The 24207-nt window shown below is 38.5% G+C and overlaps 3 protein-coding genes across 3 annotated transcripts in view; 1 reads left to right on the plus strand and 2 right to left on the minus strand.

Annotated features, from left to right (window-relative positions):
* The window catches only part of kctd13 (potassium channel tetramerization domain containing 13), a 6447-nt gene extending 4264 nt beyond the window's left edge, over positions 1–2183 (minus strand). The window contains exons 1-2 of the mRNA XM_032538731.1: positions 1695–2183; positions 249–509 (exon numbers count right to left, since the gene is read on the minus strand). Of these exons, the coding sequence (XP_032394622.1) occupies positions 249–486 (238 nt within the window). The 5' untranslated portion in view covers positions 487–509; positions 1695–2183. The remainder of the gene's footprint in view (positions 1–248; positions 510–1694) is intronic.
* Positions 2184–3279: 1096 nt separating this feature from the next.
* Positions 3280–19576, minus strand: sez6l2 (seizure related 6 homolog (mouse)-like 2). The gene is made up of 19 exons (XM_032538694.1): positions 19330–19576; positions 18518–18596; positions 18138–18266; positions 17833–18048; positions 13531–13667; positions 12464–12656; positions 11585–11770; positions 11295–11478; positions 10417–10580; positions 9639–9833; positions 8658–8796; positions 7451–7647; positions 6731–6925; positions 6190–6384; positions 5889–6080; positions 5531–5569; positions 4951–5068; positions 4731–4842; positions 3280–4594 (listed from the first exon to the last, which is right to left on the minus strand). The coding sequence occupies exons 2-19, from the start codon at positions 18573–18575 to the stop codon at positions 4565–4567; spliced, it is 2679 nt and encodes an 892-aa protein (XP_032394585.1). The 5' UTR covers positions 18576–18596; positions 19330–19576; the 3' UTR covers positions 3280–4564.
* asphd1 (aspartate beta-hydroxylase domain containing 1) lies at positions 19394–24207 on the plus strand. Its single transcript, XM_032538725.1, has 6 exons — positions 19394–19630; positions 21387–21858; positions 21961–22167; positions 22515–22722; positions 23025–23138; positions 23391–24207. The coding sequence occupies exons 2-6, from the start codon at positions 21406–21408 to the stop codon at positions 23498–23500; spliced, it is 1092 nt and encodes a 363-aa protein (XP_032394616.1). The 5' UTR covers positions 19394–19630; positions 21387–21405; the 3' UTR covers positions 23501–24207.

Below are 24207 nucleotides of genomic sequence, written 5' to 3' on the forward strand. Positions count from 1 at the left end.
TCAAGATGGCGAATGAATATGGAGCATCTACCCCATTTCTTGCAAATGGAAAATTTCAACCAATTTTGATAATGAACAACTAAACATGTTACACACTGGACCTTTAAAAAGATGATATGTTAAAGTTATTTAGGAAATATTTAGTAATTTCAAAAGTATATACATTCAGATCGCTGATCTCAATGCACAGCCAACAATTTGGATCCAGTAAAAAGGTTAGTGCTCACCAGACGGACACATCCACTCACCTTCTGAGTCTATGGAAACCTCTGTTCCTCCATTGCATATGCTCCGCAAGAGACTGTCTTCCTTGCTTAACGTCTGGACGGTGGTATAATGCAGTGAGCCACCCACGTTTAATTTGACATACTTGCTTCCTATCAGACCACGATTTCTGAGCTCATCTGTGTTGTGGAAGACAGGCGGGGAAACAGCAGACTGGGTAGAGTCAGCAGCGTGACTGCCTACTGAAGCCTCAGCAGACATGGGGCTGAAGAGTCACTTCCTGACTGCAATACAGAAGAATGTGATGGATTACAAGTGCAGGTTTGGACTACATGGCATGAACATTTCACTTTATGAGGTTTTTTAACATTAATATGAGTTCCCCCAGCCTGCCTATGGTCCCCAGTAGCTAGAAATGGCGATAGGTGCAAACCGAGCCCTGGGTATCCTGCTCTGCCTTTAAGAAAATAAAAGCTCTGATTGGCCGATCTGGAATTTTGATCCTTATGAGGTCATAAGGGGCAAGGTTACCTCCCCTTTCTCCGCTTTGCCCGCCCAGAGAATTTGGCCCACCCAGAGAATTTGAATTTGAGAGAGAGATTGACATCATGGCTGACAAACAAAGTGGCAGTTGGTCACGGCCATACCCCCAGCCTCCACCTTGCGCCCCCCCCCCAAAAAAAAAGCTGCAGACTCAGAAATGGCACATACTAAGGAAAACTCATTATGGGACTGGCTCTAGGGGCTGTAATTCTAAACCAAGGCTTAATTTAGGGAAAAATACTTCAGATATGGTATTAGGGGACCACTAAGGCCTGTATAAAAGAATCCAAAGAGCAACATGTCATGGGACCTTTTAATAGCAGCACAGGCAGCAGATGTGGTATTACATCCAGTGTAAAATATGTAAATAGCTTATAACTTAACAATGTCCTTTCTTATAACAGCAAACATTTGGGTGGGGATATGCACCCATGTCACCATGCCCCACCGTGTGAATTAGGGTGAGACCAAATGCAGCAGTTAAATTCTGGGACACTCCTACAAACAATGAAGAACTTGTACTGAGAACAACGCTGGACCACAACATCTTCTCGTTCTCCACTAATTGGACAAAACAATGATGTGCACATACCCTACATGGATATCAAATGATCATTTTATTTCCAATGATGACTTAGTAGGTAAATAATACAACAGCTAGAACAGTCTTGTAAGTTCAGAAAATTACAGTTTATCAAGTTTCATTTTGCGATATCGATGCAACATCGATATATTGCCCAGCCCTATTGTCAATGTAATGTTAGCATCTAAGCTGGCTACAACCACAAGTCACATTTGCTCAGAAATTGCTGAGATCCAGTTAACGTTAGCTAGTCGTTCAGATGATAATATGCTAAGTTATCAGGCTATTAAAATCAAATCATATTAGGTTAAGTTAGATAGCTTATTAAAATGTAGCTACTTACCACACTTAACATTCAAGGGAGCTGCAAGAGTGAACCTAACGTTAGATCAGCCAAGATAGCTAAATGTGTAACGTTAATCAGCCAGCTATTGATAACTAGCTATCCAGCTAATACTAACAGCCCGTAACGTTAAAACACAAGTGAATTTACAACGCAGTTAGCTAACGTTTGACATCTCATTTTAATCGCAGCCAGCCTAACGTTAGCTAACGTTAAATCATAGAGGCTAACAACGGCTATTCTAACGTTAGGTACGCTTTAAGTTAGCAATGCTTCTTGGTTTTGTATCGCTTTTTGGGTGAAATTTCAGAAACTAGACATCAAAAAATGCTAACTGCTAAATTACGAACGGCCGATTCCATTGTTTGACATAAAGATTATTAACTGATGCTAATAGGATAAGCTTAGTAGGTCACTCGGAAACGAAACTCGCACATCTTCTTCCGCTGCTGTCTTCTTCTTCTACGTCATCTTGGTGTTAAACAGCAATTTTTGATGTGAATTAGCGCCACCCATGAGAATGGAAGCGTGTGTTTCTAATACAGTACACACTGGTGACTTCTAATATTTTTTAACATATATTACTCTATATGACTACATATGACTGTGACACCGAGATAGTTGTATACATTTACATAAATGACCACGACACAATTATGTTCGTTATCATCGATTGGTCAGTGTAGAGTGAAAAACCTGATTGTATTTGTAACCGTGGCTCTTCTTTACTGCACTCTAGTGGTCACAGTGAAGAACTGCAGCTGTGGCTAATGCAAAGTAATATCAGTATACAATTTAAAAATTATAATATGTACAACTTGTACTAGTGTGATTTTTGCAAATAAAAAAAGTAAAATTTGATCAATAGTTTCCTGATGTTACTCAATGTTTGATGTTCATCAAGCGGGATTAAAATGACCTCAATGGTCATTTTCTATACAGATTGATTTAGTCATGTTCGTTTACTGCCCTCTAGTGGTCACAAGGAAGAACTGCAACATTAAACTCGTCAAGGTAGAATTAATACAACTTAACAACAAGCTACCACTTCCGGTAATACATTACAAAATAAAGTGATCAAACTGAAGCAATTCCAACCAATTTACAGAAATGATAAAGGAATTATCGTGTTCGCAATGCTCTATTGGTCACTGTAAACCCGTCATTGGGAATAATTCAGATACCTTTACTGATTATCATTATTCTTTAGGGTTCTAATTAGGATTTTCAAAGTTATACGTTTTTATCATGATTTTAATGTTTGTTAATGCCATGCTTACACGTCCGGTGAATACTTCCAAAATATAGTGACCAAACTAGAGCAATCAAGGTAGAATAATGATACACACAAATTATCATGACAACTTTAAGGTACATTTTCATTTCTGAATCTAAATATTAAAGTGGTCTTTGAAACCCTAGCCATATAGGTTCAAAATTATTTCTAAAACATAGAGCATAATTTTCCTATTGTGATATTTTTTCAGTGTACAACTTATATATGTATCAATATGATGCATGTTTTTGAATGCAAAATGTATATATAGCATTGCTATTTGGAAAAATAAAAGCTGATTTCTGCAGGTTTTACACCATTCAACAGATACTTTATTTCCAGGTTACTGCCTTCAAAAGAGTGTATTCATATATGAAGCAAAGAAATGCTACTGATGATAAGAGAAGAATTAAGTCTACAAAGCAACAGTCTTCTGGATCCTTCATTTGGCACAGTGAATGAGACTACATTCACTGTTCAAACAATCAGTTGTAAATAAATACATAATGCATCACAGCAAGCAGCCAAGTTTGTAATTTTTCATCAACATAGTGCATACAACATCAAATCTGATAACAATGATAACTGTCAATAACTATAATGATAATGGCAAGATTGAGCAGAAGCAATATAATTTACAATCAGTGCATGCTTTAAGCATAATGACATTCATGTCCTCACCTTTTCAATATGTGTCATGACACAGGGTGACTATGCACTCCAGAAACAGCGAAGAATAAAATAAACTGCTTTTGTAAACAGTACTGCAACAACAGATGAAACACTTAGGGACATTAAATTATTCAACATTATATTTTGGCACAGAATTTTCATTACATATATAATGAAAATATACAACCCCCAGCCACCATGTATAAGTGTATATATTAGGCTTATATATATATAATTTAATATATATACCAACCTCAATCAATATTAAGTCAGTTATTTACATTCAATTTGTGTGTTTGTGTTACAAAGAGAGAGAGAGAGAGAGAGAGAGTGTGTGAGAGAAAGACAGTGAGAAGGAGAGAAAATGACGGTCGATCTCAAACCTTTTCTCATGATTGAAAGTAAAGTATTCTTCCCTTTTACTGTTACACTTAAAAAATGTAACATGAGCCTCTTACAACGAAAGAAAAAACATTCAGTGTGTGTATGTGTATGCTCATGACTGTAACATTTGATAGTTATAAATAAAGTATTGCCAAGTTCTTTAATGCTTTGGCCTCATAATAATTTAACTTAATACCTAATACATCCATTTCCCTTCACACTTTTTTACCTCTCCTGTTCTTATGCCTCCCAAACTGTTTTTGCTTCTTATTTGTTATCGATTTCATACCCTTCATAAGGCACCAGTCCAAGTGAAACAGAAAGTTGGACCGTGAAGTAGGACCCATGTTTGGCAGACCACCATATCAGTGCAACAAATCAAAGAAAAGCACTTCCACAAATTTATAATGGTAAAACAGAAAGATAATTATAAATGAATTTTAAAAGGGGAGTGAGGCCTTATAATACAATTGAATCTGTCTTCTAAAAGAATTGAATCTTTTGGTGATTTTCAAGTCTCACCAAGACATTTTCTCCTTTAAATGGATACTTCATACTCCCGCGTATCCTGTGGGCAAAATACGAAATCCTTCCATAAAAAATACATTTAAGACTTTTAGGTCATAAACAAATACATTTAAAAAGTCTTAAGTCTCAGTTAAAACCGTAAAAGGAAAAGTTTAAAGTATCAGCCTTCTACTTACCCCTGCCTCATACAGCGGGTTGTTGAAGTCAGACTCGACTGTAATGGGACTGTAGGAGTGTGTGTGAGACAGAGACTTCCAGAAGAGCGGCTTCCATTCTAGTCTGCAGATGCTGTAAGTGAGGAAAAAAATAACAAATGAGCACACAAATAAAGGCCACAGTTTTTATGTAATTGTGAACCAAGGATTCAATGCCACTTTGGTTACCCAGGTTACTCACTTTGTATAGTACATGTAAATTCCTCCAATCAGGAGGATGACCAGGATGATTGGCAGAATTATTGCCAAAGCAATGTTCTCACTCAGGATCTGATGGGACGGCTCGAATGACTGGGACACTGGGAAATAGTCAAAGAGTGATCACAAAAAAAAGCTTTATTCATCAGCCGTGACGTTTTTCTGCTCACAATGTACTCTTAATTTAGTTATTAATCTAAAAATGTCAAACACACTAAAAAGAGTCTGCTAAATCTGGAGAAACTCTATGTTTTAGTATTAGCACTTTAATTTCATTGCTAAATCTAAATTGTCTAAAAACTAAATCTGACAACTGTCCTAACGTTACTTTTTATGACTATAATGGCATTAATTGCACTTTACATTTAGTAAAGTACATTAAAATGTTAGTTGTAAAAGATGTTGTATCTCCCAAGAGGACAGAAATACAAAAAAACTATTCTAGCAGCGTCAAAGGCACCACTAAATATTGCCAAAGTAAGGAATTCAAATTGTCTTTAATATTATGTCTACAGGACCTATTTGACTTTATACACATCACAAATGGTAGAAGAAAAAAACACCTTCTAATTTATGGTCATCCAAAAGCTCCTCATATGCCACTGTTTGAAATAAAGAGAAGAGAAAGAGAAGTACAATAAATTATTGAATACTTTATCTGGATGTCCTAAATGCACAGTTGGGAATCACATTACCATATTTCCATTCAGGTCTATGTTATGTTACTAAACTAATGGCAGACAAGAACATAATATCTTCATGATCAACAAACGTTGAAACATAACATTGATAAAGACAGTGAATCTTAAAAATGTAACCTCCTTAATTCAGATCTGGACACACTGAATAAGATTTGTCAAGCCGTTTTCATGTTCTGTTCCTGGATTGAAAAGAAGGTCCGGTGACGATGATAACCTTTACCTTTGCAAAAGGGCGGTGGGCTGTTCCACTGAGAGGGATGGCCGGGAACACAGCTGATAATGACCTCGCCGATGAGTTCGTAGCCCTCATAACAGAAGAAGCGCAGAGTTTCTCCTGCCTGGTAGTTGTGCTTGTACAAGGTTTGGTAACCATTGTCAGGGACACCAGGGTTTGGGCATGGGTCATATTTTACTGTTCAGAGCACACATAAAGACACAGTTAATGTTGCGGTTCATTTTCTAACTTGACAGCAATAAGCATCATAAACAGACACCCACCAGAGGGAAGGAAAGGGACTTACAGACACACTTTGGGCTGCGGTCGCTCCATTTGGGGGTGCCAGTGTCTCGTCCGTGGCAGGAGATTTGGCTTGGACCTTCCAGTTGATAGCCCTGGTTACAAGAGAAACGAACGACTGTTCCAACTGCGAAACCTGCTTCGGGGCGCACTGAGCGGGCTCCGTTTACCACCTCTCCTGGGTCAGGACACTGCTGGACTGTGGGGGAGACAGTGGGACGGCGTGTAACGTGATCCTGCCATTGGACTTCATCAAATATAGTTTAATACAAAGAACAGAGGAGAAACAGCCCCATGACTGCATTGAATGTTATTGACACAAGTTAAAGACCTGGATGAAACCAGGATGCGGTTGTCTAAGAATAAAACTAAAAACATCACAATACATTTTTACATCTATTCATCTAATTTTCCTCATCACAACAATCATATTTAGATTAGATTATACTTTATCGTCCACCTTAGTGGAAATTTGTCTTTCTTAGTTATTACATACAGATCCCAGTCCTGAAGATCTTTAACGTATGTCCCACTATTTGTCTCACCTTTGACACACGTAGGTGGACTGCTGCTCCAGGAGAGGTCCCACTGGCAGGTGATGATGTCAGAGCCACTGATGTCATATCCTGGTTGGCACTGATAGGTCAGCACACTGCCTCTCACAGGGGAGGAGTGGGACGAGCTGATCCAGCCAAAGTCAATTTTAGGGAGAGTGGGGCAGGTGTCGTTTGGCTCAACCTCTGCTCGAATCAGACAGAGAGCAATTAAAACAAATAAAAACAGGTTGTTCATGATCTCTTCTTCAGTGGTGGCAGACTTCACAAGTCCCGATAGACGTTACCGAGTCCCGAGACTGCCTCTAAAACAACCAAGATGGTGTTGTGCTAGTCAAATGTTTGTTAGTGTTGGTGTACCTACCTGTTCTACCTTAATAAGAAACCTAATTTATACATGGGATACATGTGTAGAATGTCTGTCTCAGAAAACAGAATCTTACAAGCTTTAGCCCACAATGATTTTAACTCTGTCAGGTACACAGCTAGACTGTGGAGACATTGGCGCTCCTGTTTGTATATTACAGGTGAAGGTTGGTCACCTTTTTTAATTTAAATGAATTGTACTGAATATTTATTGCTAGGTTTGTACATGTTGTCATCCTTAATGTACAATGGACCCTCCATTTGTGTCTGAATGATGTCATTATTATATATTATAATATTATTATTATGACTATTATAAACCCGTTACTTAAGGAGGGCACTTACCACGGTAATGAATGAGGAATCCTTGACTCAGGATGAAACTGGAATCATCTGGATCGCTCTGAAACTGAATGGTGACTTCTGACCCCCCAGACACAACCTGAAAACGCTCTCTGGACCCCAGATATTGTCCGATCACATGGGACATTAGATCACGTCCGTCAAAAACGGTCAGCACATCAGTGTGGCGGATATTCAAACTTTAAAAAGTAAAGAAAGGCAGAAGATATGTAAAGCTGCAACATGTTATCTTAATTTCTCTTTTAGGTACAATTTACATCTGTACAAAAGCCTATTCAGCATAATCTATGTACAATCTGTAAATACGCATTTATCACAATGTAAACGTGCTATTAGTGGAAAATAGAATAACAACATTTATTGAAGGTGTGTATATTTTGTGGTGCACGCATGAGTTGAATTTGACACCAGGATGCTGGTTAAATTGATTATTGTTCATTAAAGATTTTTGCAATTCTTTTGGCAATCAAATGAATTGCTGATTCTATTACACTAATGGAATACATTACAGCCCATTTCCTGTTCTACCATCTCCTACCAAAGGTTGTCTTTACTTCAAATATATTGTATGGCAAACCCTTGGCATGTAATATATCGTTTGGCAGTACGAGGAGATTATTCTACACATTAAACTAAACATTAAATTTGCTAATCCTGCTTATGCTTAGAGCATACACCTTGCTGAAACCATCACACTTTAAAGACAATTACTGGAGTATTTGGGTTCAAAATCTGTAAGATATCTTTTTGACTGTAGATAACATGACAAATAATACAAAATGTTGTATATTGTGGTATTAAAACATGTTCTATACGAGTAAAAATCAGTCAGATTGACAAACTACATTTAACTTTCCAATGGTTTAATTCAGTATGTGAAATGCAAGGTTGGATCACTGGCTCAATTGGTATCCAGGCCATTATTACAGTACATGTATGTAATTACTGTCCTGCTGTGGCACCTTTTGGTCACAGTGAGAATTGGAATTTAGCAAATTAGAAAATTACTACTACTGTTACTACTGTGATTTTGCTAATTTATTTATGATGTAAGTAAGACAGTATGCAATTATTGCTGATATTTAGCAATATATATTATATATTTTGTATTTGCTGATACACACAAACACAAAAAAACAAAACAAGTTTGGTTACTTTTTAATTGCCAACAACTTAAAGCAATACTCACATCTGGACATCCAGTTCAATGCGTTTCTCCTCGTTGCCATGGATCTGCCATACACAGTCTTGCCCCTTGGAGTAGCTCTGGGGCCAATCAGGAGACAGAATGGTACCCGACGGCTCGGTCAACTCCCCTCCACACAGAGCTTGCAGAGCAGAAGAGAGGAGAGAAAGCGCAGTGAGGACGTGGACTGGGAGACAGAGAGAATGATGAAAGCTGTGGTGAAAAAACAGCAGAAACTAAAAAAGGAAAAGCAACTGGAGGAAAATGAATTATAAATGGAGGGAGAGAAAATAAGATACAGTAAAACGATCAAGGAGAGATGATAAAGATTTCCTTAAAGATCCTTCATTTTTTTAAGCAGTCAAAGAGTTTCCACTCTCAGAGAGACAGCCCTCCTTCATACATGGATACTCTTGACTATCACCAACCGACTATCGACTACCGACTCTGGACTATCATGACCTCTTCGCCACGCAGCGCGCTAAAGTTACCAACATCCCACCATTCACCTCCAAGTACATTACTGTGTACGAGCTCCAATGCTGAAATACCACACAGCATATGGCTTTCAGAAGGTCTTTCGCTTGGTTGAAACTACAGCACCTGTGTTTTCAGCCAGTCCCTGACCCGGTCCAATGTCTCTGCCAGTTTTATATTTGCCACAGTCTCTCTGTTGCTCTTACTTTTCACAGCATGCCAGCAGTTCTGCAGATGACAGAGTCACCGTGGCTGTAGTTGTCGAGCTACAAACATCTTGACGCTTCAGGCACCCATTTCAACACAGTACAATTTGAATATTAATGAATCAAATGACTTTCTCACTCTATGCAAAACCTTACAAAGCTCAGTATGTTTTTGAGATGTGGATTAGGAGAAGATTTTGTTAAATCAAGCCCAGAAACAACAGATAAAGGGAAAGGAATAAGAAAGTTATTAATTCTGATGAAAGATATAAAAATAATTTAAAATAATCCCAAATCTTACCTTTGCACACAGGCTCGCTGTCATTCCAGTGGGGATTGCTAGGGTCAACACACTCAATTGTGCCCGAACCTTGCTCCATGACAAAGCCTGGGGAGCAGGTGAAGGTAACAATGGTGCCCAGCTGATATGTGATGTCACTGCTGCTGAAATTTCCATGGGGCATGTAGGGCTCCCAGCAGTGTTCATCATCGAAAGCTAAAAAAAGACAAAAAGAAAAAGTATTTCCCAGTTCCCTTAATGTTACGTTCTCCTGCTCGACAAAATGAAGCAATCATGCCCATTTAATTCAGGAGGGAGCAGTGTCGCTTTTCATTTGGGATGACCCAGAATCCCAATCCCTCATGGCTAGAAAAAGACCAGGTGTAGGGCAGTAAAAGCTTAAGGAGTGAGCATCTCAAAAGTCTAAAATAAATCCCACTGAAGCGTGGGCAGACTGTAAGCACTTATACGGCTCATTATAGCCCCATCAAACATAACAAATTAATGAGAAGAAAGTCTTGGTTTTCTAGACATTTGATCCATTCCCACTTTAGATATAATATACTGTACAATATATGAATTACCTAACTAAATGATATATAACTCATCAATAGAAAGATCCACCTGCCAAAAGTTTTTTTGAGATTAAAATAACAACAAGTGACACTGAGGCTGTCAAATTATTGTAATTGGTAAATTCTGGAAGTGAATTAAATATGATACAACACAATTAGGATGTGCAGCAAGACACTGACTTTGTATTTTTCTGAGTGTGGAAAAGAAACTTGTCTCTGCTCACCTTCGTATCGCAGTGCCAGAAGCAGAGGGATGGAGGAAGAATCAGCTGTGAGCTCCAGGTACAGTGTGGAGCTCTCACTCAGCAACCCACGTTCTGGGACATCATCCAGGTCTGAGTCAAAAAGTGGTGGAGACAGGGAACTGTTTCCACCGCGCACAATTAACCTGAGAAAAAGAAACCAAAACGTAAACTTGAGTGGAGAAGGAGATGTTATGATCAGCGTCTGAATTGAATATTGCATGAATGTGCATGGATAGCTGATTAAATGCAATTAACATCCATTGTCTGGTTTAGCATATAGGACACTGGTGTAGAATAGTTAAAATTTTGCTTTGGTCAAGGATACTGTATAGTTATAGTTCAATACATGTTTGAAATCTAAATTTTTCTTTCTTTTGTAATGCTTAAATCAAGGTTTTCATTCGATTAAAAGTTAGTTGTAAGAGTTTGTTTTCCTTGTTTACATATGAGATAACCAGTTGGTAATTATCTATAATGCTTGCCTATCATTAAAGAATGATGTGTGAGAAAACAAATGGGGAAGGTTTAGGCAAAAAACACTTTTTGGGCATTATAGGCAATGTATTACCCAGAACTTTCATGCAAAGAAACTTATAGGTAATACAATTTTTACTATTGTCTCTCTATCATAAATCCGGTAGCTTTAGGGATGTTATATTTTAAATTGAATCAGTTTGCTTTAATAATTCAACAACATTAAAATGACAATTAAAAAAATTAAGGAAAGGAAGAAAATGCTAATATGTAAATATGTTTGTGGAAAGATAACAGAACAGTATTAATCGTGTACTTTCTAAAATCAGAGTAAAAAACAAACAGATTATGTGATATACAAAGCAGTGGAAACACAAACTTACTTATCATCATCTTCATCCAGCGCGATCCTCTCAAAATGTAGGTGGAGTCGGTGTCCCTCTTTGGCTTCTATTAACCAGTGGCAGCTCAGGTTGTTTCCATTACTGTGGTTGCTGACAGATGGAGGGGGTGGAGACAGTATTCGGCCAACTGTTGCATTACGAATCCACCCTCCACAAGACACAGCTATAGAAAAATAATATCCCACAAATTATTTTCCAAAGTCCATCGCCTTAACAATCACACTGTTTCCAAACACAAGCCAGTTCTGTATCTAAATGAGTTTACTGACCGACACATTGTGGCTCAGGAGTGCTCCAGTGTGGTTGTGTTGTGTTGACACAGGTAGCAACCTCATGGCCGCGCACTTGGAAACCTGGATCACAGTGGAAGTGGGCCTGACCTCCAGGATGGATGTCGGTCACCGTCACTCCGCCGCCCTCAGGAGACAGAGGGAACGGGCAGGACAGCAGAAAGGCTGTTGGTGTTGATGAAACAGGAAGGAAATTCAATTTATTATGTAAAATGGAAGATTGAAAATGTGAGATTTAATGTTCAAAAAAGTCCTTTTCTCTACGGATCATACATTTCTAGCCCCTCTTTCATCTAAACTTTACCATGCTGTCAAAACTCTTCACAGACATCTTGCTATGCATTTAGGTAACACCCTGAGAATGGTACGGGAGTATGAAAGCATATCCAGGAAAATTGCAGACTACAGCAACCACCCACGGTTTAACCTGAGATACCGACAACATAAACTTACACCAGACTGACTGAGACCCTTCACAGACATCTTCTCATTCAATCTTTTCATATCTCTGACCATTCAGCTTCCCCTCCATATTCTAGGAAAATATCGCTGGATGTAAATCTATTTTTTTGTCCCTTTATTTGATTGGACAGGTGAATATAGGTTGGAATCAAACCTAAAATCTTTATATCTATCAGTTCCTATCCTATCGGTGTGCACCGTTTCTTGACTATGACCATCAGAACATTTACCATGCTTGCACGCTTTTAAAGATGCAGGTATGTAGGTTTTCATTCAAGCCACATTAAAATGTCTTCATACATAAATCAGGAACATAACTAAGATAATCGATCCAAAGAAGGAATTTTAACACCTGCCATTTCTAGTTGTTTTATGAAACCTGAAGCGTTTACTGACCTTGATAGTGGAGGCTGAACACACCGTGGTTGGTCTGTCGGAGACTGCGATAGTGTATATACACCTGATTGGTTGTACTGCGAATCACCTGACCCTCTCTCATCAGGGTCTCATTGGCTAGGAGCTCGGGTCCCAAACCTCCATAGCCCATGATCGTCAGAGACTCCTTCTTAGAAAGGTTAACCTTCCTCACCTAGAGGGATAAAAAAGGAAGTAATAACATACAATCTGTTGTGGCAGCTGTCATTTATAAATAACAGAGTCACAGACACACATCTACAGCCTTTTCCAACTCTACATTACAATTATACCTATATCCACCTTTAAAAAGGAACAAAAAAAAATACATAAATAGAAGTGTGAAATGGTCTCTATTTAATTTAATAATTGATAGGCATGATGTTGCCATCTTTTTACTAACAATTTACTAACATTCCACTTGGGCCTCATTAACTTAAAGTTAATACAGTAGCTGATTGACAATGCATTGCTGCTGCTGTTACAATTAGAATTACAACGATGTGATTACTGCTGTTTTATTCTTCTATGCAGCCAATTATAGATGATTTACCTTCTCAATGTACACCACTGACCCTGTCGATATTTATTAGACTGAAAATGTAATGCTAATAATGTATTGCTAATTATAATAATAATAATAATAATAATAACAATAATGTAATGTGAATCGTACTCAAGCATGTCTTAAGTGTGTTTCAAAATGTGTATCTAATTTAACAGATATCTGAGATCACATGAAATTAAATATATAATTAGGTTTCTATGTCATAAGCACTCAAATTCTACGCCAGTGTTCATTACTCTGACATACAATTCATGCAGATAGTTACAATTTTTTAATTAGTCCTTATTTAAAGAAATATATTTTTAATCTCATTTTTGTACAGTTTCTATATTCCTATCAGTAATAAGAGTACAATTAAAGTACTGAACCCTACATATTCAGTTCAAAGACAACATTAAAATGGACTAAAAATGTCTTTGAAAAGAGTTCAATATTTTAAAAGATTAGTGATTATGAATTCATAGGAGATAACGCACATTACCTGAATTTCCACACCATAACCTGCATAGACAGTAATACTGTAGGTGCATTCCAGAGGGGAAAAAGATGAGGATGATGATGCAGGATCTGGTGACTCGACAACATCCTCCATTGCTGACAAAGTTGCATTGCATTGTACTGTGAAAAGAGAGAAAAGGCAGGAGAAGTAAAATTGTGTTGAAAAATACATACAGTTCTTTAATTCACTTCATGCAGGAAAGCTTTAGCAACCAAAAAATATAGGTTTTCATAGTAAGAGAAGGACTCATAATATTACAATCATACAATATCAATATTATATCAGGATATATATTTGCTATATAATAATAACAATAATAATAAAAATGTGCAACATTTCATGGCACACAAATGCCACTACTAGCTCTTTTGCCAATTAAAAAACATTTCTGCTGGCAAACACAGAAAGACGCATAGGATGCATGATGCTGTTGTAACCCAATAACCTTATGTTTTTCAGATGAGGATCGATTGCGGCAGTGAGAATTAAGTGATGTGAAGCGGAGAGAGAAGTTACAATGTCTTTTATTGAACTATGTTTCACTGATTCTCAAAGATGCCTCCTACGCTCCTAATGATCTACAATGCATAAATCAAGAAGTTATGAAGATTTCCTAGTTATCAGAAAAATGTGCAGAAGCACCTATTGGTGTTGCTTGCTCACAATTTATTCAAGGTTATGCATTAATTGAGACATGTGTACTCGTGCTGGATTTAAATAATTACCTCAAATTAGAGAGTGCAGATGAGAGACAAATACCTCCTGCTGATGCTGTAGTGATTTAGTAAAATGAAGGGAAGACCTTGATCCTGCAAGCAATTGTGTCTGGCTGATGCTGATAATCATTATTACAACTCTGCTTGGCTGCCTTTATTGCTATAACACAATTAAAACTGTATTTCTGGTGTGCATACATGCATTTTCTTGGCAGAGGACACATAAAAACTGAAAAGATTTTTGAATAGCCTACTTGGGTGTGCATTCTTCAATCCTAGTCATCCTTGGCACCAAAATAGCTGTGCACTGCTAGACAGCCAGGATAATGGATATAATAATGGATAAATGGATAAAGGGAAACATCACTGAGCTTCAGGAGAATCTCAACTTCTGGCTGAAAACATGTAAATAAAGCTACTTTGGGGGGTACAATTTCTGTTGTCCTGTTCTGAACATTTTGAGGTTTAATGAAAAGTTGTAACAAATGGAAATTGCATCAGTTACTGTATTTGGGGCTGGTGCTGTAAACTAGTAACTGCAGGACTTTTTTGCATTGTTGGTAAGACAGCCATGTCTCCATATTGGTACTGCTGTGTAGGGACAGCCCCTACTACTGGATATAGAGCAAAACTCTGAGCCACTGATCAATCAGAGCATGTGTATCACAGGGGGTACTTACTGTATATTACTACTTCTATTTCATGTAAAGATTGTGGAGGTGCTCAGATAATCTGAGAAACAATAAAGTTGGGATCCACTTATTATTTGTGTGAGACTAATCCAATATATTTTTAGTCACACTAACCAATGAACTACCAACTACAGTTTAATCGCGTTTCATCTCAGACAGGGGACAAGGAACAACACATTTCTGCCTTGTCTTTGGGCTTGTGGGTTAGGGAAATAAAATCTGGGCCCAATAATAACAACCTGGCTCATCACCACTAAGTAGCAGTATGCATTTGTCAGTACCAGTACACCAATAAAGTTGGGTAAAAATGAAAAGTAATTTCTAGTAAGCACTACCTTGGGTGAAGCTGTGGTGTATCAGATTGCCCCGCATTAAATGATTTTATTGACTAAACAGCTGCTATGCTTCAGTTGAATCAAATTATTGACCACTACAAACGGCAACTGGAGAGGAAAGGGCTTTAAAGTCTATTTGGCTAACAATGAAAAGAAAAAAGTGAAAGGGAAGAGAAGGGAAAGGAAAAGCATCTCAACACTTTTCATACGGCAGATTTTTTAAAAGTGCCATAAGTAATTAAGCTGACAGTGTTAACTGAGCATGCACATACTGCCGGTATGAGTAAATGGAAACTGTGGCTAGTTAGATGCAGCACATATCTGCAATAGGTAAAGTGAATGTATAATAAGTTGTGTCCACAGCACATATTGTGCATTTTAGAGTTGAAGTTCTTGTCAGAAAAGTTAAATAAATAGTTTGACATTTTGGGAATTAAGCATATTTGCTTTCTTGCCAAGAATAAGATGGGAAGATTGACACTACTCTAACTTCTGTGCTGTATGTAGCTGGAGCCATCAACCAGTTGATATTAGCTTAGTATAGCATAAAAACTGCAAACAGTGAGAAACAGCTAGCCTTGGTCTGTCCAAAGGTAAAGAATCTGAAAACCACAACCTCTAAAACTCACTAATTAACAGATTATCTCGGTTCTTTAGTACTGTTTACATGTGTACAACACATTTTAAAACCAGAACATAACCCCCTGTAAAACGTTTTTCCAAATAGTTTTTTGAACAGATCAAACAAAGGAGATGCAACTTGTGAGCAGAGAATTAGTGAGCTGAGGTGCTAGTAGGCAGATTGTGTTACCTTAGTTTGGACAGAGACAATGCAAGCTATTTCCCCCTGTTTCCCGCCTTATTCTAAGCCAAGTTAACTGGTTGTAGCTTAATATTTCCATCCAGATAAGAAAATGGTATCAATCATCTCATCACAGTCTTGGCAAGACAAAAAATTAGGTTATTTCCCAAAATGTCAAACTATTTCGTTGTGGTAGAGCTGTTTTGTCAATGACTGGTGGTGAACCTGTTTGAGATATTTCATCATCACTTCTTAGAAATGACAATGGCATTGTTGACTGACTGATTTGTCAAATTAATGTTTCTCTTCTTATGATATTAGGCCAATAACAATGCTGTTATGGTTTCACCTGTTTGCCCTTTATTCAGTCAATACATAATTTTCTTGCTCACTGATTAAGTTCAATGTATTTGCTGTAATAATAACTAAAAGACAAAGAATATATTTAGACTTTATTGCCATACTGTTCTTGACACAGAACATTTCATGTGACAATGTGAATGAAGAAGACACTATCAGAAACTGTTGTGTGACAATAGACCAAGCCAAACAGTCAAAGCCCTTGTATGCTTGACATCGCACTGGTTTCAAAACTTGACAATGGTTTTATAAATCACTTGCTTCTCTTTACCTCTATACATCTTGTCCTTTGTGACTGATACAGACTTTACTGAAGTCATAAATAAGGATTAAGGATTTTTACTTGGACTGCAATCATTGGCGTACTTCACTGAAAGAGCTATGAGAATGTGCATCTTTAGTAAAGTTCATGGGTTCATAGTTCAATCAGCAGACTAAATAGATCCAAGATGCTCAAAATAACTGGTAAAGGGTGATCTCCCTGTGCTTTGTTCCTTGGTAAATCATATGTGTATATATTTTCTTTGCTAACTATCCTCACCATCATCTAAGTCAAAGATGCACACGTCTATGTAAGACATATTACTGATAGCCTATTGTCCATCTGGCTGTGTACATCTCACAGATGTTTAGGCTGGTAAACCAATCTGCTGTCTCGCTTTGGCTTATGGAGGAAAGACATAGGAGAAGAAGTGGTATACTTGACTACTTTAAACAGGAAAGGAGAGCACTGCATCATCTTAATCAGCATTTAGTGTATGGTGTCATTTCTAAATGTTCCACCAAACATTTAAAACATGAATCCTGAAGGAACAAGCACATTATTCCTGCAGAAAAAAGGCCTTAAGCGTAGACAAACATGTATGTACTTTAGACGTTCTCACCTCATATTCTTAACAAACAGAAATATTCCAACATTAGCTAGATTTTAGTGAGCTAAAAATCTCAAATCAATCCTTGTGGATACTGAATATATTACATTATTTCCCTTCACATTATTAGTAAGTAGCTATGTTGACTATATAGCTATCTTAAAAATGAGCATCAAGTCACAATTGGTTACTTGTATGCTACTGTTTTTTTGTTTTTTAAATACATGTACATCTCTTTTTTACCAATAAGTCACATTGTACAGTAACCTGTCAATGTTTCATCACCAATATTTTATGACAGTTTCAGGTTACCTTGTCTGTCAAGATCTCCTTGTTACTCTTTCTTCAAAAGAGTCCTCACTGTCGGTAAAACCAAAATCTGGGCAGCCCCAAAGCCACGGGTAAGATTCGGAATTATTTGCTCAAATATTTTTTTCACAACGATGGTAACAGGCATCAATACACTAACACAGATGCAGGGTAAGCCTAGTGGTGGCATGCAGGTACCTGGCATGTGCATTGTGGTTATGGTGGTCGTGGTGATCAGAGTGGTGGTTGTCTCCTCCTCTATGGGCAGCGGGGACATGGTATTCCTTGATCCTGTGTGGCTGGCAGCAGAGGAGGAGCTCAAAGCTGTGGTGAGCAGGCCCGGTGATATGACGGTTGCTGTTGATTCGGTCTGCCCAAGCCCAGGCACAGCCTGTGTTGGGTTGGTGGTAGTACCTGCAGAGTCCAAAAGTTCAATTTAAAGTGTGTCATTTCCAATTATCACTCACCCATATTGTATGCCATAAAGACATATTTTAATGTACCTGTGCTTGCTGAAGCCTCTCCTAAGTAGTCCTTACTCTGCAGAGCAGCATGGATCAGGTCACCCAGAGGGTACGAGTCTGGGGTTGATGTTGGGGATGTATCAGTTTCAGTAGTCCTAAAGGTCAAACCTAAAAAGGCATAAAATGATTACTGCTTTTCTTATTTGCAAAAACATATATAAAACAAACCTAATAAGCAGGACTTTGAAAGCGATGCATTGAATATGTTGCATTTGTTTCCTTGATGGGAGATAAACAAGGTCTGCATTAGTCCATGTTTGTGGTGAAACAACAAAGGTGCATGTTATACACACACACACACACACACACACACACACACACACACACACACACACACACATACAGTCACATACAGTTACCTGAAACTAGGTGCATCATGGTGACAGAAAAAATCACAGCAAGGTGTGTGAACCCCATGGCTTTAGAAAACTGAATGACCTGAGAAGGTTAAAGAGAGCAGATTGATTAGCAAACTATAATATTGTAAATTATATCAGTCAGAGTATCTTCTAGTGTAATGGAATGGCTTATTAGTATCCTATAATTACTACAGGAAGCATACAAATAATTCATGCTGACTGGAGTGTTAATTAGGCTAAACTATTAATCATCTAATTTAAAACACTCGCAATTCATGTACAGAGCATATGTTTACATCACACAGGCCACAATGACTCGGATTACAGGACCACTGCGATGCTATAGCCTAATGTAAAAGCTCTGCTGTCAATCTGGATAACATCCAGTAAATTCTAAAAGTATTTGTACAGGTCTAGGAAAAAGAGCCAGGTACACACATTATACACAGAGTACGGTTAAATATTCAGGTCCCCCCCCTGCATTTCACCCAAACCTGCAAAACCATGTCCGAAAATGCGCTATTCCAAAATAAACCAAAGCAGCCTACCCTCACCGCAGGTACCCTCTAAACAACATTCTATTAACAACCTGTTAATGGTTATGTGACACAAAGCACCTCAGTTGTTAATTGAGGCGTTTCCTCGGTGAAAATGCCAGCCTGGTTTTGTGACAAAATGATCGGACTATACGAAGCAGCATCACTCGCACCTCCCCCGGCCCTCTTTGTGCGGAGGACGATTTTTGGCATCAGTCATCACCACTGTGAGACCGACAACCATCTTAGCAACGTTGAAAAATTCCTCTCGTTTACCTTTGTATGCCAGGCTGCGTCCTGTGTTCTTCTACTTGGACTGTATCCTGTTGCCTCAGGCCCCGATAACACGGCGGGGATTGTGCTGGTGAGATGCCTCTAGCTGGTAACAGTGTGGTTGACGCATTCAGCTATGATGTGAGGGCATTTGTGTTGAACCTTCAGGTGCGCCCTAGCGGTCGCACGCGGTAATTGCAGCGACGCGCGGGAGATATCTACATTTTGTCTGTAAGCGCTGGAGGAGCTGTCCACCAGCACGGTGCAGAAGTGTGTCCGACACAGCGCTCAACGGTATATCAAGGTAATCAGACAGAGATGTGAGATGCGGCACGCAAGTGTATGGTTAGTCATGTAAAGGCCTGCATGTGCCATATGGTATGCATGGCGAACATTTTTGTGCCGTGGTTTCCTGTAATGGGTGGAAGTTTGCGCTAATATGGATTGCGGACATTAAACATGAGCCAGCTGAGCTGTGGGGGCTGGTGCAGAGCAAAAACAAAATGAATGCTGAAGCGACTGCAAAAAAAACAACAACCGAGCCAAGTCCAGTGGAGCACCTTTTTGGTGCGTACCATTCCTTAGCTGATGGGTGTTTCCAGGCAGTATAATCACATAGCATGTGTTGCACTACAAAACGAATCTGTTAGAATAAGCCTATTAGGAAAGAGACCTCCCACTTAAAAAACACGCCCGCACGCACGCGCACACCTTGTGCAGGCACCTACATGTTTTCTTCTGTGGTAAAAAAAGAATCAAAACCCTGTTTCAGTCTGTCTGTTTATCTGAAAACTCTCTCTCTCTCTCTCTCTCTCTCTCTCTCTCTCTCTTTCTCTCTCTCACACACACACGCACACATCTACTACACGCAACACCCAGTTTTCACACTGTGGTAATCCTTTGTGATAATAATGATATTTTGATGAAAACGGTAATTGTTATCGCCAACATTTTTATCATGGTTTCCCATTACACCAATAATCGTTACATCTCTATTTTCAAGTCACGGGTGTTGTGCAAATCTTGAAGATACTTTACATTTAAATAGATACACAATAGCACTGCTACCCATATAATGATAATCTTTGTTATATTAATTCATTGTAACAATCTTAAATTACATTACATGTAATTCCCCCAAAACTCAAAAGTGAAAGTGAATCTGTCTCCTATGTAATCTTGTATGTGAGTATGACAACATTTGTCAACTAATAGGAAGGAGAGCACTATACAGTCCATTACAATGACTTTGTTCATAATGCAAGAATCTTAATTAGACAAAAGTGGAGACTGGTAGGAAAAACTATTCGATAGTTAAAACAACCTTATATAAGAAGTTAAACTGTAGCCTTTTTACTTTGTAGACCCCACAGTTGCACAAGAAAACAACGAATTAAAGGGAAGAAACGGACATTCTCTGAATTAGCTTTGAAGGTTGAGCAGAATGAAAGCCTTGGTATGACTTTAGCTACATCCACAGCTAGTTTTTGATCGGAGAGGTCCAATATTAGGACTTACATAACACCATGAAGTCAGTGTCAGAGACAACTTAACCAAAGGGTCATTGGCTCGATGGACCGGAAACCTATCAGGATTCATGACTGTTTCACTAATGTCTTCCAAGTGCATGCTGGGATAGGCCTCAGCTCCCTGTGACCCTAAAGGGGATTAAAGTAAATAAAATAAATAAATTAGTGGGCTGTTTAAATCTAGGACAATAACCATTTCCTCTAGGCTATGCATGTTGGCAAACAGAGCCTCTCCTCGCTTACAATGATCTGTAAGACTTTGACAAGCCAAAATATGTCTTTGGCTTGTAGAAAAGACCTATTACTACTGTTGTTTTATTATATAAACTACGAACAAAATCCCACTAAAAACATCACCATTAAGGCTAATAGTTTGGGGTACAGAAAGTCTGGATTGACCAAAAGAATTACTTCAAGATCAGTAAAAATATTTTTTTTATTTTACTGAAATACTTATAAATGTATAGTACATGGCAAAATAACTCTCATATGTATGCATTGCCATAATCTTTCCATCTGTTTCTATTTTAGTGTCTCACAAATTTAAAGGATGCACTGGTCAATGAACACACTGCCTTTGCCTCCATATGTTGAGCTGGGTGTACATTCCCTGAGTGGCCTTCTCTGGACTATACTGCTACTCTTTCTGTGGCACTGTTATCGTATGGGCTCCGACCTGCCAATCCCAGGCCACGGACACGCAGGAAAGCTTAAGTCTGGCTCAAGGCGGTCTATGATGTCCCGTGGTGGTAGCTGTGCTGGAACAAAGTGTAGTGCACGATCCAAACTGTCAAGAAGTGATCAAATTACTCCCTTTATTTCCATGGAAACAGAGGAGGATGAGGATCAGGGACAGGGTTACCTCACCCCAGTGCTGAGTCATGCCTTGTTCCCAGCCCAAGCATCTGCAGAAGCCAAGAAACTGTACGCAGCACTGCAAGAGTATGCCAAGCGCTACAGTTGGGTGGGCATGGGCCGCATTCATAAGGGCCTCCGTGAGCAGGTACAAGTTTCTTATATGCATTTATAACTACTTTTGTTCAAGGGTAAACAGGGGAGGAAGGAAACTTTGTCAAGAAGGAATCTATTTCTCATTGTGTCATAGGTCAGACTGAACGATCACTCTGCTATACAGAAGCCTCATCTCTTCTTCTTGCCAGATGTCCCAAGTATTCCATTCTTCCCACGAGATGCTCATCGACATGACATTGAGGTCCTGGAAGCCAACTACTCTGTAGTCTTGGCTGAATTCAAGTCTGTATATCAGAGGGGCATCGACTCAAAACTAGGCTGGACCTGTCTGGGACCAAAGGTACACAAAAAATCTTTCAGGCTCGCTATGAGAAAGGGACAGCGCAAAAAACGCTTCTGTCCCATGTATAAAATTATAATTATCTGTTATGTGGAAAGAAACTGAGGAAAGGTGACATAATACTATAAGGGTATTTTTTTGTTATTACAATAGGTGACCCATCCCACCATTTGTTTAAATAGTCTGCTGTTTGTGTTGCAGAGCTTTTTTCATGATTAGTATTGTTCACCTTTTCTCCATTAAAAATCCACCTACGGGCTCTGATGTTAATGTGTGTATAAATTGGTTTATCATAAAGTGTGTCTCATTTCAGTCATATGTTAATTACAGGTCATTGTCTCTTTCAGGGCCAGGCAGTGTTTCCTTTATACAGTGCAGGTGTCTCTGTGGCAGGAAACTGTCGGTCCTGTCCCTGCACCTACCGGACACTTCTATCACTACGTACGTTCATAAGCAGCAACTCATTGGGATCTGCTGGGTTTTGGCTGTTGGGACCCGGAGCAACATTGGGGAGCTCATATGGACCCACCAATACGCGCCTACGTTGTCACCTCGGTGAGTAAAAATAATGCACTCATCAAGGTTTATCTGCATTTAAAAAAAAAAACTGTCAGTGACTCCACTGACTACACAAAAAAGAGAAATGACCGGATAAAGTACTAAACCAATACATAATGAGATACTTTGTAGGCAGGGTTAAGGTTTATTTCCTCCTTAGCCCATTTTGCGCTGTGATCCGTCTGGCTATAATCCTCTCCATTTTAAACACAGACGGCTCTGGAGTGCATGGCCTTCTGAGCTGGGGTAAACCATGATGTTTTGTTTTAAAAATCTAATAACAGACGTCACTTTTGTAGGTCTGCAGACTCCACCCCTGTGTGAGCTGGTGGTGGGGGGGGAGCCTCAGTGCTGGTCAGAAGGACACTGCCTCCTGGTTGATGATTCGTTCCTCCACACTGTCTCCCATAAGGGTTGGTGAATCACATACAATTTTGAAAAACAAATGCTTCCAACATTAATTTTGCTCTCACTTTTACTCTTAATTGTATTGTTATTAATAAACATGCAAACAAATATTAAAATGGAATGCAATGCATAATCTCTGTGTACAAAAGTAGAACAAGTGACTATTAACTTAAGTGTAATTGGATCTTTTAAGTTTTTGCTTCATTTCATGAGTTGTTCCCACCAATTGAACCTAACAACTGTGTCTATTTCTAAAGGGCCTCCAGATTCTGGACCACGAGTAATTTTGAGTGTGGACCTCTGGCATCCAAATGTGGCTGCAGCAGAGAGACAAGCTTTGGACTTTATGTTCAACCCCGACTTCTGAAGTTGCTCCTGCCAATACTACCAATATACAACATGCAGGGATGCCTTACCTTAGCCCTGCTTGTTGTGGGTTGTGCATCTCATTCCAGTCGAATAATCACTGTGTGAATCTGCTCTAAGAATTACGCGAGCCATTAGCCATGATTTCAAGTGGTTTATGGATGAAGTTAGTCAATGCTAAATGCTAGACAATTTGGCTAAAAACTACAAATTAAATCACTTAAAATCACAACAAGATCTAACCTAAGAAGAGCAGAAGGTGTTAACTATTATAAATCTATCTTGACATAATATACAATGCTAGTGAATGCTATTTTTTGCATGTGAAACCTATCTGTCCTATCTTTGCTTTGAGCTGATGCATGTGCACGAGTATACGAGTCAGCCTGGGATGCTTTATTTTGAAATTTAGGTAAATAACAAAAAAACTGTGAAAACATGAAAAGTGTATAAATGCAAATCTCTATTTATTTTTTGTTTTTCTAATGAATGCCAAGACCATATTAACTTCTTGAAACTGTGGTTCTTTCTTTTCTTATTGCCTCCATGTATGCTTGTATTTTTCTATACGTAAATCTATTTTTTATTTATTAATATATTTGGTGGTTTTCTCGTGGTTTACAAATTCTATCACATGCATACATCAGGTTTGTTGTTAATTCTGTCTTTCCTGGAATCCAGATAATAAATAAATAACAAATTTATCAG

Source organism: Etheostoma spectabile, chromosome 15 (assembly GCF_008692095.1).
Source record: "Etheostoma spectabile isolate EspeVRDwgs_2016 chromosome 15, UIUC_Espe_1.0, whole genome shotgun sequence".
NCBI classification, from domain to species: domain Eukaryota; kingdom Metazoa; phylum Chordata; class Actinopteri; order Perciformes; family Percidae; genus Etheostoma; species Etheostoma spectabile.